The 18,338-nt window shown below is 42.7% G+C and overlaps 1 protein-coding gene across 2 annotated transcripts in view; it reads right to left on the minus strand.

Annotated features, from left to right (window-relative positions):
* Positions 1–14,584: 14,584 nt before the first annotated feature.
* The window catches only part of UBE3A (ubiquitin protein ligase E3A), an 84,753-nt gene continuing 80,999 nt past the window's right edge, over positions 14,585–18,338 (minus strand). For both annotated transcript variants that reach the window (XM_077482762.1, XM_077482763.1), the window contains exon 11: positions 14,585–16,032. In XM_077482762.1, coding sequence (XP_077338888.1) covers positions 15,912–16,032 — 121 coding nt within the window. In that variant the 3' untranslated portion in view covers positions 14,585–15,911. The remainder of the gene's footprint in view (positions 16,033–18,338) is intronic.

The raw sequence follows: 18,338 nt of genomic DNA on the forward strand, positions 1-18,338 counted from the left end.
GGGGGTGGGGGTGGGGGTGGTAAAACTGTTCATTTAGAAAACAAAAGTCTGCATTAAAGTGGTTGTAAACCCTTACAAACCACTTTGACCTATAGGTAAGCCTAGATTAAGGCTTACCTGTAGGTCCAAGAAATATCTCCTAAACCTATACCGTTTAGGAGATATTTCCAAAAAGACAGCCACAGCTGTCTACGGCGCATAGGCGCACTGGGTAGGCCGCAGATGGTGGCGATATGCCGCTAGTGACGGCTCCCATGCGCATTCGCGGGAGTGATGTCATCGCTGCTCCGGTGAATCACAGAGCCAGAGCAGTGAGACCCGGAAGTCACTCCGGGATCCAAGGCAGCGGCGGACATGAAGACGGAGGACCGCTTCGGGGGCTTTGTTCTCGGGTAAGTTATTCATAATGAGCTAGTATGCTATGCATATTAGCTCATTATGCCTTTGCCTTGCAGGTTCCCTTTTTTATTTTATTTTTTAAACTGCCTCTACTTCCTCTTTAAGATCATTATCTTTTGTGTCAAATAGAATTATCAGTCGTAGGGCAAAAGTTTTCTTTTCCTGAGTAGTTTTGAAGCTCCTAAGAGACATATACCCAAAACTGAGGAGTGGGCAAAAACCTAGCAAGTTGGAACTGCCAACAGGCCCACAAGACGGACACAGGTTTAAGGAACCAGAACAATATATGTTGCCTGAAGCAAGTTTGCATCAGCTGAGGCCTGAATGTCCACCTGATGGAATTTTTGAAAAGGGGGACCTGGTGGCAACCTTGAAAATCTCAGATACAGATGTTTGATGCTGAAAAGGCCATGAAACACAAACAGCTCTGATGCCCTGAAAATTGGCTATTTGATCCACCTTGAAGTGGTGGAGCTGGAAGCAGGGTGTCCTTTTTCAGGGCCATAGGGCAGGACAGTCTTGAGAATAGAGGATGTAGTGTTAAGATAGGCCGTGGTAAACCTGACCACATCCAGGCAACTTAAGGCCAACTTCCTTGTCATGTTTTGGAACAGGACACATGGAAGGGAGGACAAGGTCATCAATTGGGTTGAAAGTGAAGACCACCTTAGGTAAAAAGGGAAGTTTTGGCCGCAAAACCACCTTGCCCTTGTGCAAAACAAGAAAAGGCTCTTTACAAGAGAGCCCAAGGTGACACATAAGGTGAAGGATATGAGATACTCCTTCTAGAAAAGTCCTGATAAGGGAATCTGAGGCAAGGAGTTTCTGGAAGAGATTGGAAAAGGCAGAAAACTACTAAAGTACAGGGGAAGAGAGAACCCGCTGAAAAGAGTCACAGGCGGACCAAGCTGCTTAAGAAAGGGAATTAATTTTATTGTACAATAAAGGTAATACAAAATTGCAAATACTGGGTACCCACCACCAACACCTAGACTAAATAAAAAAAAAAAGGACGTCTAAATATAAGAGCAGCTGTGGCACGTATAAGGCATGCACACACCATATACCAACATATTGCAAATAAAGTGCAAAAATTTGAAAATGGATTAACTCACGGATCCTGAAGGCATTCAGCATAGATCAATGTGCCAATACTGTATTGATTATTCAATAAGCCCCCAGCTGGGCGATAAAGGGGTATATGGTTTTGTTAACACACTTGAAAATGATCCCAAAAGGTTGCATGTCACTAGTAAACTGATAGCTTAATAGTGAACTGATTGTGTAACCTGTTTAACCACTTGCTTACTGGGCACTTAAACCCCCCTCAGTCCCAGACCAATTTTCAGCTTTCAGCGCTGATGCACTTTGAGTGACAATTACGCGGTCATACAACACTGTACCCAAATGAAATTTTTATCATTTTTTTCCCACAAATAGAGCTTTCTTTTGGTGGTATTTAGTTACAGCTCGGAGTTTTATTTTTTGCTAAACAAACAAAAAAAGATGCAAAAAAAAAAAAAATCATGTTTTAATAGTTTGTTATAAAATTTTGCAAACGGGTCATTTTTCTCCTTCATTGAAGTGCGCTGATTAGGCGGCACTGATAGGCTGCATTGGTGGGCACTGATGGGCTGCATTGGTGGGCACTGATAGGCTGCACCGGTGGGCACTGATAGGCATAGTTAAGGCGGCACTAATAGGCACAGATAAGGCGGCACCGATGGGCACAGATAAGGCGGCACTGATGGGCAAAGATGGGCACAGATAAGATGGCACGGATGGGTGGCACGGATAAGTGGCACGGATGGGTGGCACGGATGGGCACTGATAGGTACCACAGATAGATGGGACTGATGGGCACTGATAGGTGGCACTGATAGGTGGCACTGCTGGGCACTGATGGGCGGCACTGCTGGGCACTGATGGGCGGCACTGGGGTGCAGCACCTTTGAGGCAGATTGGGTGGCACTGTGGGGTGGCACTGTGGGTGGCACTGTGGGCACTATGGGCACTGACGGGGGGCACTTACTTTTGCTTTTATTTTACTTCAGGATGGCACTGCGGGAGGCAGGTGGGCACAGGCAGGTGGCAGGTGGTCCCTTGTATTGATGGCCGTGATCGGGACTGATGTCCCGATCACGGCCGCCGGTGATCGGCTTTTTTTTTCTCTCCTCGCGCTGTTAGCACGAGGAGGAATAATAGCCGATTACCGGCTCCGTTCTATCACATGATCAGCTGTCATTGGCTGACAGCTGATCACGTGATAAGGGGTCGGGATCGACCCCTTACACGGATCGGTGATCAGGCGAGTCTCACGGACTCGCCGATCACAGAGCGCGCCGCGCGCGCCCCTCAGGGGGCGCGCAGGCCGCTCGTAACCGGGACGACGTCAATAGACGTAGTCCCGGAAATGTAGGTCCGCGCTAATGCCGTCATTTGGCAATAGCGCGGATCTGTAGTGGTTAAGAAGCAACATGCTGTCCCTTGTAAATAGTCCAGGTAATATCAGTTACAGATAGAAGCAGTTAGGGCAAACTAGCCCAGAGTGAGATAAATGGCTGTCATCTATTTATACTGGTTATACACAGCACATATTTAAATAGAGGTGAAGTAAAATAAAATAAACAAAATGAAATATATAAGTGAGGTAAAATGAAATTAATGTAATATTTAACCACACCATATCCTTTTAAACAAGTTTCTGTGTAGAGATCTCCTATCAGCGCTCAATTTAAGCAAAAACCTATGCAAATTCGGAGTTGTCTTAGTTTTTCCTATATAATAATTTTTACATGAACATTTCAGCATGTACACCACTCTGAAGGCCACACAGTTGATGATGTTTTTAACCACTTCAATACCAGGCACTTACGCCCCTTCCTGCCCAGGACAATTTTCAACTTTCAGCGCGATCGGAGATGCTGGGTGTCACACCGCACTCGCGATTGCCACGCCGCGTGCCGGCATGTTATCCTGCTGGACGTCATATGACGCGCAGTCGGGATAACAGAACCACTTAGCGGCTGTCATTCTGCATACGGTGGGCGGGAAGTGGTTAATTTGGAACATCTCACTCCGATTCACATCAGTGAAGTTTGCTGTTTTTTCAACAAATTTACATATTTGGCAGTGTCCACACGCATACATTCCTTTCAGAGGGGGTAAGTCAGTCAGCCAGTTTGTAGTTCTCTCCCTGTACGCTGACTGAACCAGGGTATCTTTAACCACTTAAGCCCCAGACCAATATGCAGCTAAAGGACCAAGCCCCTTTTTGCGATTCGCCACTGTGTCACTTTAACTGACAATTGCACAGTCATGCGACGTTGGGTCCGTTTTTTCCCCACAAATAGAGCTTTCTTTTGGTGGTAGTTGATCACCTCTGCGGTTTTTATTGTTTGCGCTATAAACAAAAATAGAGCGACAATTTTGAAAAAAATTCAATATTTTTTACTTTTTGCTATAATAAATATCCCAAAAATATATAAAAAAAACTATTTTTTTTCCTCAGTTTAGGCCGATATGTATTCTTCTACATATTTTTGGTCAAAAAATCGCAGTAAGCGTTTATTGATTGGTCTGCGCAAAAGTTATAGCGTCTACAAAATAGGGGATAGTTTTATGGCATTTTTATTAATAATTTTTTTTACTAGTAATGGCGACGATCAGCCATTTTTTATTGTAACTGCGACATTATGACGGACACGTCGGACAATTTTGACACATTTTTGGGACCATTGGCATTAATACAGCGATCAGTGTGATTAAAAATACACTGATTACTGTAAAAATGTCACTGACAGTGAAGGGGTTAACCACTAGGGGGGCAGTGTAGGGGTTAAGTGTGTGTTTTTTTTTTTTTTACTGTAGGGGGCGGGGCTTGGCGTGTGACATCACTGATCGTCTTTCCCTATGACAGGGAACAGACGATCAGTGACAGGCTCACTAGGAAGCACGAGGAGAGGTTTGTTGACACAGACCTCTCCCCGTTCTTCAGCTCTGTGACTCGATCGCGGGACACGGGCGGCGATCGCGTCCATGGGTTCCGCAGCCACGGTAACGGAGCTCAGGACCGGGTCACGAGTGGGCCGCCAGTGGCACGCGCAACCCACGGCTGGGCACTTAAAGGGCAACGTACCTGTAGGTGCTTGTGCCCAGTCGTGCCATTCTGCTGAAGTATATCGGCGTTAGGCGGTCCTTAAGTGGTTAAAATTACGAGCTCTTCTGGTGACCAAACAAGGACGAGGTCCAACAATATCTGTTATTTACTGAGAATATCCCAGTGCGATTTAAGTACATTTTCTACTTGTTTCCATTGTGCCCCATAGGTAGTGATTATCCTTAACTACTTCCCGACCGGCCTATAGCAAAATGACGGCCTGGCGGTGGTTCAATTAAACTGAGTGGGCATCATATGACGTCCTTCAGGATAACAGCCGACGCACACCCGTGGGGGTCAAACTCATGTTCGACACGAACATTCCCCGAACAATTTGGGGTGTTTGCGGCAAATTCGAAAAGCCGCGGAACACTCTGTACAAGTCTACGGGAGAAATCTAAAGTATGGATGTTAAGGGGAACCCCGCGTCAAATAAAAAAAAAAAAAAAAATGATGTGGGGTTCTCCCCAAATATCAATACCAGACCCTTCAGGTCTGGTATGGATTTTAAGGGGAACTCCACGCCAAATTTAAAATAAAAAATGGTGTGGAGTGCCCCCTAAAAATCCAAACCAGACCCTTTATCCAAGAACGCAACCTGGCAGGCCGCAGGAAAAGAGGGGGTATGAGAGAGTTCCCCCCCCCCCCCCCCCCCCAACTGTACCAGGCCACATACTCTCAACATTAGGCGGAACCTTTGGGGTTCCAAAGTACCTTGTCCCCATGTTGATGAGGAAACCTGCGTTGCATCAGAGGGGGGGCGGGGTCACCCGCACGTCATTGGGGAAGCCGGGCTTTCCCCTTGCGTCAGAGGGAGGCGAAGTCAGGTGACGGGTGGCCCCGCCCTCCTCATATAAGAAGTGCCAGGCTGCCGGGATCCCCGGAGTGTCTCCAGTGTAGACAGAGGATGGATGTGCTGCGCTGGAGGGAGAGATCACCCATTGCTGGATCAGATCAGCCATCGCTGGACCCTAGAGAGATGATGATGTGTTGCTGGATAGCAAGAGTGAATTACCACCGCTGGAATCTTTTTTTTTTATTCTTTAATAAAGGACTTTTGCAACAGTGTTTGTGTCTTTTTAAACTATTTTTAACACTTTCTTTGTGAAATGGTAGGGGTACTTTTGTGATAAGCCCCCCGCCCGCAGACCCCCACAGCCACCGGCCAGGTTGTGGGGATGAGACCCTTGTCCTCATCAACATGGGGACAAAGTGCTTTGGGGGGGACCCCAAAGCATCCTCCCAATGTTGAGGGCATGTGGCCTGATACGGTTCAGGAGGGTGCTCTCTCGTCCCCCCCTCTTTTCCTTGAGGTCTGCCAGGTTGCGTGCTCGGATAAAGGGTCTGGTATGGATTTTTAGGGGGAAATCCATGCCATTTTTTTTTTAATTTGGCATGGAGTTCCCCTTAAATGACTTTCAATGACTGTTCTCTGTATTACGGGGAGCTGACAATTCATTATAGCCGTGAGTGCTTTTAACTTACTTTTTTTTCCTGCAGAAATGACACTTTGTGCAGGGACAGTTCTAAGCATGGGAAATATGTGCCCCTTCACAGGCATACTATACACACCCCTCAGGTATGAAATTTAAACAAATATTACACTTTAATTGTTTCACTTTAAGCATTATTAAAATCACTGCTCCCGAAAAACGACCGTTTTTAAAACATTTTTTTTGCATTGATATATGTAACCTGGGGCAGGACCCAGGTCCCCAAACACTTTTTATGACTGTAACTTTCATATTAGCCTTTAAAATGAGCACTTTTGATTGTGAACGTTCGAGTCCCATAGACTTTAAAGGCTTTAATAGGGTTCAAAAGTTCACACAAAGTTTAGGTCTGTTCGCAGGTTCTGGTGGCCCAGGTTTTTCGGCTCATCCTTAGCCTGGAGGGAAAAAAAAAAACATTTTAAAATTGCTTGCTGAGAAGTGTTAGGAGACAAAATGGCAGATAAGATCAACAACATCCAAATCCTCTGTCCACTAAACCGCATAGTGTGCCATGCTGATAGTGTTGTTTAAAGCCAGGAACCAGATTCCATGTACATTCTTATAGGTATATCTGAAGATTCCCAAATTGGTTGCCAACGGTTACTCCTTACAGCTCCACATTAATCTCTGTATTTCATGGAAAGCAGATAAGTTTCATTGCACAACATACTTAAAATGTATTAAGACAATAAAATTGGTATATAAAATGTACACTCACAAATAAAATGCCTTTAGACCAGCACTGAGTCTTTCCAGCAGTGTGTTTTGGGGCTAGCTAGCGCTGTTTCCCAGGATCGACGTGCAGTCCAAGCCTCAATCTGGTGTGGGTTGGGGCAGGAAGTGACTTGGTGTTTACCCAGAAGCCTTTATGCATTTAGCATCTAATCATGTGTCTTCCTGAAGACGCACGATTGCATGTGAAACACGTGAATGTTTTATTACAAAATGACGTGCGCAAAGTGGTTTAATTATCCTGACTGGACGTCATGTGATGACGGTCAGGATGTGCCCCTATTGCAGTGATCGGGGATGGCGATTGTCCCTCGGACACAACGCATCCCCGATCAGGCCAATCACAGCTGGTCATGTGTCAAAACAAAGAGGATGTGCGCCGCAGGAGACAGCACGTATCCCTTGCACATAGCCCATCCCCACGTTGTGTCCAATCACAGCTGGTCACGAGTATAAACAATACGGCGGTTTCCAGGGATCTCTCCTCACACACCGATCATGTGAGGAGAGATCTGAGATTGTTTAATTTTACTGTGTTATTACTGTCTGCTCAACACGCCCCCCCCCCCCCCCCCCAATAAAGTGAACCTGTCACACAAAACATCTGGATCTGTAACAGTGAAAGCGGGGTTTGTGACAGCCCATCTGTCACACAGGCCACCACCAGTACCGCTATCAATACCCTCTTAATCTCTCAGCCCATCTGTCACACAGGCCGCTACCAATACCATCTGGATCTATCACAGCCCATCTGTCACACAGGCCCATCACACAGATCACCAGTAACCTGTCAGTACTGTCACACAGGCCCGCCATCAGTGAGCTGTCAGTAGCACCACCAGTTCTGTCACAGACAATTCGCAGTGCCCTCCCCAAGATCATCCCAACCACGATAAATTGTAAAAGATTCCCCCTCTAATCAATTCTTTTACCAAACGATTTTCTGAAGTGTTTATCTCAGACCAAAATATTTGTGTAGACAAATCCGTTATCCACTTTACTGGCCCGCTACAGTTCAAGCTCTATATCCCAAGTAAGACCCCTTTCACACCACACCACCCATAGCGTTGGCGGTAAAACGCCGCTATTTTTAGAAGCGTTTTACCGCTGGATTTGCGGCGCATTTCAGCCGCTACTGGGCGAGAAAGGATTAAAACTGCTGACAATACGCCGCAATAGCGGCATTTTGCCGGCGGTATTACAGTGCTGCCCCATTGATTTCAATGGGGAGCAGTGGTGGAGCGGTAAACACACCGCTCCAAAGAAGCTGCTGGCAGGAATCCAGACACTCATTACAGGGTATAGGAAGTGTATAGACCTCCAGCTGTTGCAAAACTACAAATCCAATGAGGCATAGCAAGACTCTGACAGCCACAAGCATGACACCCAGAGGCAGAGGCATGATGGGAGTTGTAGTTTTGCAACAGCTGAAGGTCCGCTAATTGCATATCCCTGCTCTAGACACTTCCTATAGCCTGTAATGAGTGTCTGGATGAATGTATTTTGGACCATTCCTCCTTACAAAACATCTCCAGTTCAGTTAGCTTTGATGGTTGCCGAGCATGTACAGCCCGCTTCAAATCACGCCACAGATGTTCAATGAAATTCAGGCCTGGGGACTGGGATGGCCATTCCAGAACATTGTACTTGTTCCTCTGCATAAATGCCCGAGTAGATTTTGAGCAGTGTTTTTGGTCATTGTCTTGTTGAAATATCCAGCTCCGGCGTAACTTCAACTTTGTGCCTGATTCCTCAACATTATTCTCAAGAATCTGCTGATATTGAGCGGAATCCAGACGACCCTCAACTTTACCCAGATTCCCAGTACCGGCACTGGCCACACAGCATGATGGAACCTTCACCAAATTTTACTGTGGGTAGCGTGTTTTTCTTGGAATGATGTTCTTTTGCCGCCCTGCATAACACCCCTTGTTATGACCAAATAACTCAATCTTTGTTTCACAGCACCTTACTCCAAAATGAAGCTGGCTTGTCCAAATTTGCGTTTGCATACCTCAAGCAACTCTGTTTGTAGTGTGTGTGTAGAAAGAGCTTCTTTGGTATCACTCTTCCATACAGCTTCTCCCTGGGAAAAGTGCACTGAATTGCTGAAGGAAGCACAGTGACACCATATGCAGAAAGTTGATGTTGTAAGTCTTTGGAGGTGGTCCGTGGGCTGCTTTTGACCGTTTTCACCATCCTTCACCTTTGCCTCGCCAATATTTTATGTGGGCTGCCACTTTTGGCCTTAAGAAGAACTGTGCCTTTGGTCTTCCATTTCCTCACTATGTTCCTCACAGTGGACACTGACAGCTTATATCTCTGCAATAACTTTTTGTAGCCTTCCCTTAAACCATAATGTAGCACAATCTTTGTTTTCAGATCATTTGAGAGTTGTTTTGAGGCCCCATGTTGCCACTCTTCAGAGGAGAGTCAGAGAACAACTTGCAATTGTCCACCTTAAATACCTTTACTCATGATTGAATGCGCCTGTCTATGAAGTTCAAGGCTTAATGACAAGGGTGCCCAAATTTATGCACCTGTATAATTTCATTTTGATGCATATTGCACATTTTCTGTTAATCCAATAAACCTCATTTCACTACTGAAACATGACTGTGTCCTTCAGTTATTTGATAGATCAAAATGAAATAGCTGATCCCAACATCCAAATATTTATGAATGACAATCATGGAAATTGTCAGGGTTCCTACTTATTGTGATTGTAGCCGTATTAGTGCAATTGTGACAGAGAAAATTGAGTTCTGTCCGTGGTACTTTTTTTTTATTTGCACTAACATACAATTTTTCTTATACAAGTGTATATGTGTAATTTATGCTCATAGAATGTCTGGAGGTGCTACTTGGATGTTGGGCCTCTGTATATGGCCAGGCTGTGTAAAAGTCTCACAGATATGGTATCACTATACTCAGGAGTAGTAGAATGTATTTTGGGGTGTCATTTTTGCTATGTGCTGGAAATATCTTATAAATAGACAAGTTTTTAAAAAATAAAAAGTGGTTTCATTTTTTTTTTTCCCCTTTTTCCAAAAATGTATGAGGGGGAAAAAAAAAAAAAAATTTAAAACACTCATTATGCCTCAAATTATACACTGGGGTGTTTACTTTCCAAAATGGGGTGATTTTGTAGGCATTCCATTGTTCTGGTGCTCCTGGGCCTTCAAAAATGTATTAGGTAGTTGCAAAATGAGATGTACAATTCATGCTCGTAGAACACCTGAAGATGCTACTTCAATGTTGGGCCTCGGTATGTGGCCAGGCTGTGTATAAATCTCACACATGGCTTTAACCTACTCACAAGGAGTAGCAGACTGTATTTTGGGGTCTAGTTGCAAGTATGCATATGCGGTGTGTAAGAAATAGACTCTTAACCACTTCCCGACCAGCGCACGACGATGTACGTCGACAGAATGGCACGGGCAGACATATTGGCGTACATGTATGTCCAAATATTCGTTGCCGCCGTGCCATCGGGAGCGCGGCGGCGAGCTCCCGCGCTGGTCGGGACCCCCATGAGTCCGGTCGCGGGACCCGCGGACTCGATCGCCGCGGGCATCCCCGCGATCGTCTCACGGAGCGGCCAAATGGAGGAAATGCTGTATAAACAACATTTTTCCATTCTGCCTAGCAACTAGTGACGCTGATCTCTGCTCCATGTGATTGGAGCAGAGATCAGTCAACACTAAATGAAAGCCCAACCCCCCCACAGTTAGTAACACACCCCTAGGAACACTTAACCCCTACACTGCCACCCACTGGTTAACCCTTTCACTGCCAGTGTCATTTACACAGGAATCACTGCATTTATATAGCAGTGATTACTGTATAAATGACAATGGTCCCAAAAATGTGTCAAAAATGTCCGATGGGTCCCCCACAATGTCGCAGTCACAATAAAAATCGCAGATCGCCACCATTACTAGTAAAAAAAAAAAAAAAAAAAAAAAAAAAATAGAAAAAAATTATTAATAAAAATGCTATAAAACTATCCCTATTTTGTAAACGCTATAACTTTTGCGCAAACCAATCAATAATCGCTTATTGCGATTTTTTTTACCAAAAATATGTAGAAGAATACGTATCGGCCTAAACTGAGGGAAAAAATGTTTTTTTATATATTTTTGGGGGATATTTATTATTACAAAAAGTAAAAAATGCGTTTTTCTTCAAAATTATTGCTCTATTTTTGTTTATAGCGCAAAAAATAAAAACCGCAGGGGTGATCAAATACCACCAAAAGAAAGCTCTATTTGTGGGAAAAAAAAGGACGTTAATTTTGTTTGGGAGCCACGTCGCACGACCGCGCAATTGTCAGTTAAAGTGACGCAGTGCCGAATCGCAAAAAGTGGTCTGGTCTTTGACCAGCAAATTGGTCCGGTCTGAAAGTGGTTAATATAATTTTGTGTTGTCTCAAGAAATGATAGGCCTTCAGTACATCAGGTGTGATCAATATTCAGTGATTTGCACCATAACTTAGACTCTATAACTTTCACACAGACTAAATAATATCCACTAATTTGTGTTATTTTTACCAAAGATATGTAGCAGTATACAATTTGGCCCACATTTTTAAAGAAAATTTACTTAATTTGCAAAATTTTACAATAAAAAAAAAAAGTGTTTAAATTTTCACAAAAAATAAAAAAACCCAGTGGTGATTAAATACCACCAAAAGAAAGATCTATATGTGAGAAAAAAAAAAAATCATAAAAATTTGTTTGGATACAGTGTAGCATGACTGTAATTGTCATTCAAAGTGTGAGAGCACTGAAAGCTGAAAATTGGTCTGGTTAGGAAGTTGTATACATGCTCTGTATTGACGTGGTTAAGGAACAAAGTAACTGCAGACCATTGTTCCTAGTTTTTAAGAACAGTCTACAGACTGGAATGGTACCAGCTGATTGGAGAAAAGTAGCACTAATATATATATATATATATATATATATATATATATATATATTTTTTTTTTTTTAAATAAAAAGGCCAAGATACAGCCCTCGGAATTACAGACCAGTTAGCCTAACATCAATTGTATGCAAGCTATTGGAGGGAACGATAAGGGACTATATACACAAGATTTTAGTAATGACAATGGCATCATTAACAGTAATCAACATGGATTCATTAAAAATCGTTCGTGCCAAACCAATCTATTAACCTTTTATGAGGTGAGCTGCCATCTAGATAAAAGAAGGCCAATAGACACGGTGTATCTGGATTTTGCAAATGCATTTCATACAGTTTCTCAAACGTATACTGTACAAAGTAAGGTCCGTTGGCATAGACCATAGAGTTGGTACATGGATTAAAAAAAGGGAGCCTCCACGCTAAAGGTGAAAATTACAAGTGCGTTGAATATTTAATAATAATAATAAAAAAAACTGCTATATATATGGAATAGTTTTTTTTCCTGAAATTTTGGCAGAGCTCCTTCCTTCCTGGATTATTTACTTGACACCAGTAAAGACCACGGTCACTCAAACCCCACCTGACCTCTTTTTAATTAAAGAAGTCATGGTGGTTTGTCAAGTAGGACACTTACCTATACTCACCGGGTTCTAATTTATCCAAAAGTGCTAACCGGCGATGGTGTGAAAGATCAGATTACCTCACATAACATATGGACGTTTTGTTTTGGGTTTTTCTCTGTGTATTATTGCACTTATAATTGTTTGCGTCTAGTGATCATTTATGTTCAAAAATGATGCGCATGATGGTTTAGCAATCCAGACTAGTTTACACAATCTGTGGATGCTTGGTTTGTTACATTTGCAGGCATATGTGTGGTATGTCTGCTGGGTGCACCATACATGCTGGCTGTTTACTGATGCACATCATATTCACTATTTTTTTTTCATGAATTTATGATTATATTTGTATAGTATGGTTCACATTTGTTTATGAAATACTAAGCACAAGCACTTTATTATTACACCAATATATCATTAGCACCCCCTTACCACTATACATCCCCCATGAGTACATGGATTGAAAACTGGCTACAGGGGCCAGTTCACAGGGTAGTGATAAATGGGGAGTACTTGGAATGGCCCAGGGTGGAAAGTGGGGTCCCTCAGGGTTCTGTCCTGGGACCAATCCTATTTAATTTATTCATAAACGACCAGGCGGATGGGATAAACAGCTTAATCTCTGTATTTGCAGATTATACTAAGCTAAGCAGGGCAATAACTTCTCTTCAGGATATGGAAACATTGCAAGAAGAGCTTAACAAATTAATGGGGTGGACAACTACATGGCAAATGAGGTTTAATGTAGAAAAATGTAAAATAATGCGTTTGGGTGGGGAAAAATATGAATGCAATCTACTCACTAGGGGGAAAACCTCACGGGGGGGGGGGGGGGGGGGGGGGGGAAATCAAGGATGCAAAAGAACCAGGGGGTCCTAGTAGATAACAGGCTCAGCAACAGCATGCAATGCCAAGCTGCTGCAAGCAAAATGAAACAGAATATCGGCATGCATTAAAAAAGGGGATTAACTCCAGAGATAAAACTATAATTCTCACACTCTACAAAACTGGTCCAGTGGCACCTGGAATATGCTGTGCAGTTCTGGGCACCAGTCCCCAGAAAGGATGTGCTGGAACTGGAGAGAGTCCAGAGAAGGGCAAAAAAACAAATAAAAGGGACTGGAGGACCTTAGTTATGAGGAAAGGTTACAAGCACTGAACATATTCTCTCTGGAGAAGAGATGCTTCAGCTGGGAAATGATTTCAATGTACAAATACCATACTGGTGATCCCACAATAGGGATAAAACTTTTCAGCGAAAGGGAATTTAATAAGACACACGGCCATTCACTAAAAGCGGTTTAACCTAAAACTGTGTAGAGGGTTCTTTACTGTAACGGCGATTAGGTTGTGGAATTCTCTTCCACAGGCAGTGGTTTCAGCGGGTGGCATCAATAATGTCAAAAAACTATTAAACACCTGAACGACCACAACATACAGGAATATACAATGTAATATTGACATAAAATCGCACACATAGGTTGGACTTGTGTCTTTTTTTTCAACCTCGCCTACTATGTAACATTTGGCCTGTGTGTGTAAATAATAGAAAATACCATGCACCATCAGTTAATATTATTAGGGACCCCTCTACTAGTATGCCAGTCCATTCCACATTACCAAGAACCACTTTTCAAACTACAGAGAAATTATCCAGAAAACCAAATAAAGGTAAACCACGAGGGGAAAAAACAAACAAACAATAGAATACTGGTAGGTGATTAGGGAAAACCAATCACTCAGGAAAATTATACAGAACAGAGTGAATCAGAAAAAGGCTGCACTGTGGCCACTAGATGGGAGTGGGTGACCATAGGAAATATTTATTCACTATGATCATACAGCTCAATCTAGGGGGCCATCATTCCCTCTGTGCGAAAGAACATTTGACCTGGAGAGATAATAGCCTAACACGACTTTTTGGTGCCCAAACATAGCAATTGTACAGGCAGGTTCAAAGAGCAAATAGCTCTGCACATGTTGTATGTAGGTGTAACAATCTGCAATGGAGGGTTAGCATTATTACACACACACACACACACACACACAACTAGTTTGTTTAATGCATAATAGAAACTTGTCACTTTTGTGGGTCAGTAAATGTGTGCCATTTAGGTAAAAAGTGCATTCTGTCTACAAATTCTCGAAGAGAATAACAGCAATAGGGTCCTCTAGTGTTCTGCAATTCTCAAGGCACACGCTCAGTTTGGCCCACGTGAAATCCTAACTGTCTACAAAATTGACCATGTATGTAATAGATTAAAAATGGATTATCCCTTTATTTCATATTGCAACATGAGAAGTATTAACAATACACACTCAAATTCAGGAAAGGTAAACAAATACATTTGGGTATAGTCTGTCTGGTGTGACTCTCCCCTACATGTAAAACGATGCAGAACAAGGGAAGTCTGTTGGTAGACTTAGATTTCCCCCATTTAAAAAAAACTGAGCAGTAAATTGTATACTTATGAGATCAGCCTGAATAAAAATGGTGTGTTCTGTCATCAAGGAAATTTTCACTCCCTGTGATTTTAGCATCACTTCTGTCCATGTGCCTTGAGTATAGGAACTCAAATGAAACAAGAGTATTGACACAATGCGTAGGGAAGACTTTGGATTGTCTATTTAAAATGTTTACTTAATATGCAATTATTATTCTTATTTTAAGTGCACTTTCACAAGCTTATAATTTCTTTAGGGTACAACAAATGGTCTAGTTTTTCTGACAACCCACCATCTACCACAAACATTTTGGCTGAAAAATGCACTTAGTAAACACATGTTGAAATAAAAAAAAGTTTAAAACAGCGCTAGATTCTACCCCCCCCCCCCCTTTCACAGACCCAGATATAAGATATTCTAATGAAACACAGTATACCTTACAAGACGTGAAGACAACAAATTGTGAAATGATTTTTTTTTTTTTCTTTTTTTTAGCTTTAATTTGTATACTTTTTTGTGCTGTGGCTAAAGGAAAGAGTTTGCAAGGCTGTGGTATAACATTCCAAGTACTCCCTTCCATCTTTATTGACTACATTGTCACAGACACTGCGAGGGGCTAGAACAGCAGCAATTGCATCACACCGTTCTCCAAGAATTCAAGTTTTATAAGCAAACTGTATTTAAAAAAAAAAAAAAGAAGAAGAAGAAAGAAAAATACAATTCCTGATTTGAGTAGATGCAGGGACATGAACTGAAGCATTTAATTGAAAGTTAGTCTGCAAAATGATAGCATATATCATGAAGAGTATCGGTCGTCAATGACTCAAATAGGCTCAAATTCTAGCAGTATTAAACACGAGCAAAAGTGATTTAACCCTTAAAATAAATATTCAGGAAAACCTCTCTGTACATACATGTGAAAGATTGTACAACACTTTCACTCTAGGAGCAGGGAAAAAGAAAAACTTTGTTCGTATAAGCAGCAGAGATCTGCTGTTCCAGCCCATTGTCCCAGCAGAGAAGGGAGGTACACATACAGTTGACTACACGTAGCTCACTATCTTATGGCCTTTGTGGACAGGGAAAACATATCAAGTGTTATCCCTTTTATTAAGCTTTCTTTGCCTTTTCATTTTACAGCATGCCAAATCCTTTGGCATAAGTGATAGCCTTTAGTAATCGCTCTTTCAGCTTTTCTTTGCTTGAGTACTCCGGAAGTAATAGGACATTAAAGCATGTATGAGATGTTGGTAACCTGTAGAGGACATTAAAATAAAAATAAATTACAAACCATAGCAGCAAGTTCTATATTATGTCATATCAAATACAGGATAAGAGAATATTTAGTCACACATGTAAGACATAAATCTACGTGTAGCTCTTAAAGAGGTAGTAAAGGCAACTTTTTTTTTAAAGCACACCCTGTAAGGCAGAGGCATAATACGCTAGTATGCATAGCACACTAGCTCATTATGTATAACTTACCTGAGAACGAACCCCCCCGCCCCCCCCGAAGCGGTCCTCCATCATCCTCTTCGCCGCTGCCATGGATCCCAGAGCGACTTCCGGCGCTGTGATTCGCTGGAGCCACGATGACGTCACTCCCGCGCATGCGCACGGGAGCCGACACTCGCGGCATATCGCCGCGGCCTGCCCCAGTGCCCCTGCGCATACGCCGTAGACAGCGGTGGCTGTCTTCGGGTAAATATCTCCTAAACCATATAGGTTTAGGACATATTTCTTGGACCTACAGGTAAGCCTTGATCTAGGCTTACCTGTAGGTCAAAGTTGGTTGTAAGGGTTTACAACCACTTTAACATACATGCAAATGGGAAAAAAAAATCCTTTTGTATGGCCTTTTACCATGTTGCATGCATTAGCAATGCATGAAGGCCAACGCTACTCTGATGCATAGTAGGCCAGTCCATGATAATGCCTCCCCTACTACCAGCATGCCTCAGTTTTGTAGCAAAGCCATACTGGCAGCATGATCATAAACACAGAGGGATGGTCCCATGTCCCTCAATGGACTCAAGGAAAATTATTAAAACAGTAGGTACTTAGTAGAAACTGGCAAACAAAAACCCTCCCACCCCAGCATGTCTCAGATTTTTAATAGTGTCCTAGAAGGATGGGTGTTATTCTGCAGCTGTGCTGTGTTAAAGACTAACTTAATTTTTTCCCTTTAACCATGACTCTTCTCTACAGCTTCACTGAAGCATTGTCTCTTTGATTGCAACTCCTTGGCATGGTTATCCACAGTCTAGCTTTGAGTACCGAGTCCAGATTCCGATGGACTGGTGTTGTGGCGCAAGCTTGGAAAGGACCTTTGGCACTGGGTTCTGCGCTGATCATTTTCCAGAGACTCCGTCCTAAAAAAGGTTCACTGTGAAGCACTTTCCAGATCCAGAGCCATATTGCCTCAGAGTTTGTTCCGTCTCTAAAGACTCAATTAGGCCTGTTTCGCACAGGCTTCACCTTGTGTAAGAGCAGTGTGAACAGCAAACTTTTACAAAGCCTTTGCAGTGCTTTTGGCATGCTCTGTTGAAGCTTTTAAAAGCACCATTCCACTCCACTTTGTATATGTTGAAAGCAGACCCAATAGGAGTGCCGATTGCCACTTTAAAGAAGCTGCTAGCAAGCATTTGCACGACTTGAAGCTTGTTGAAAGCCTGCTAGTTTCTTCCTTAACGTGCCAATCAGCACTCCCATTAATATCTGTGTACATTTCCAAATAGGAGATGGCTGCTTAAAGCTTTGCGAAAGCTTACTGAATGTTTCATAAAAGCTTGCTGTTCACACTGCTCTTATACAAGCTGAAAACACTGAAACAGGCCTTAATGTGTGGGCACCTCTTGGCTGCAGCTCCCCTCAGCAGAAGCAGCTAGCAAAAGGAAGCGCTGTGTAAGCTTTGAGTTGCCCTAGTCAGAGCCTCCTATATGACTATGCCGAGATAGCACCAATCACATGAAAGGGGGGGGGGGGGGGGAGCAAGTCACACGATCCTCTACTGTGTCCTGCAAAAGTATTCACCCCCCTTGTCTTTTTACCTATTTTGTTACATTACAGCCTTTAGTTAAATTTTTTTTTAATCTGAATTATATGTGCTGGATCAGAACACAATAGTCTAAGTTGGTGAAGTAAAATTAGAAAAATATATACATAAAACTAATTTTCAGAAATAAAAAACTCATAATTGACATGTGCGCATGTCACCCCCTTTGTTATGAAGCCCAATAAAAGCTCTGGTGCAACCAGAGCTTAATTAGTAAATTGATGTCCACCTGTGTGCAATTTAAGGGTCACATGATCAGTCATTACATACACACCCCTTTTTTGAAAGGCCCCAGAGGCACCACTGACCAAACCAAGGAACTCTCCAAAAACAAGAAAATCGACAATGTTGTTGAGAAGTACAAGTCAGGGTTAGGTTATAAAAAAAAATATCCAAATCTTTGATGATCCCTAGCAGCACCATCAAATCTATCATAACCAAATGGAAAGAACATGGCACAACAGCAAACCTGCCAAGAGACGGCCGCACACCAAAACTCACGGATT

The sequence above is a fragment of the Lithobates pipiens genome, unplaced genomic scaffold, assembly GCF_037356315.1.
Source record: "Lithobates pipiens isolate NorthernLeopardFrog02 unplaced genomic scaffold, aLitPip1_a1.2 Scaffold_16, whole genome shotgun sequence".
Lineage (NCBI taxonomy): Eukaryota > Metazoa > Chordata > Amphibia > Anura > Ranidae > Lithobates > Lithobates pipiens.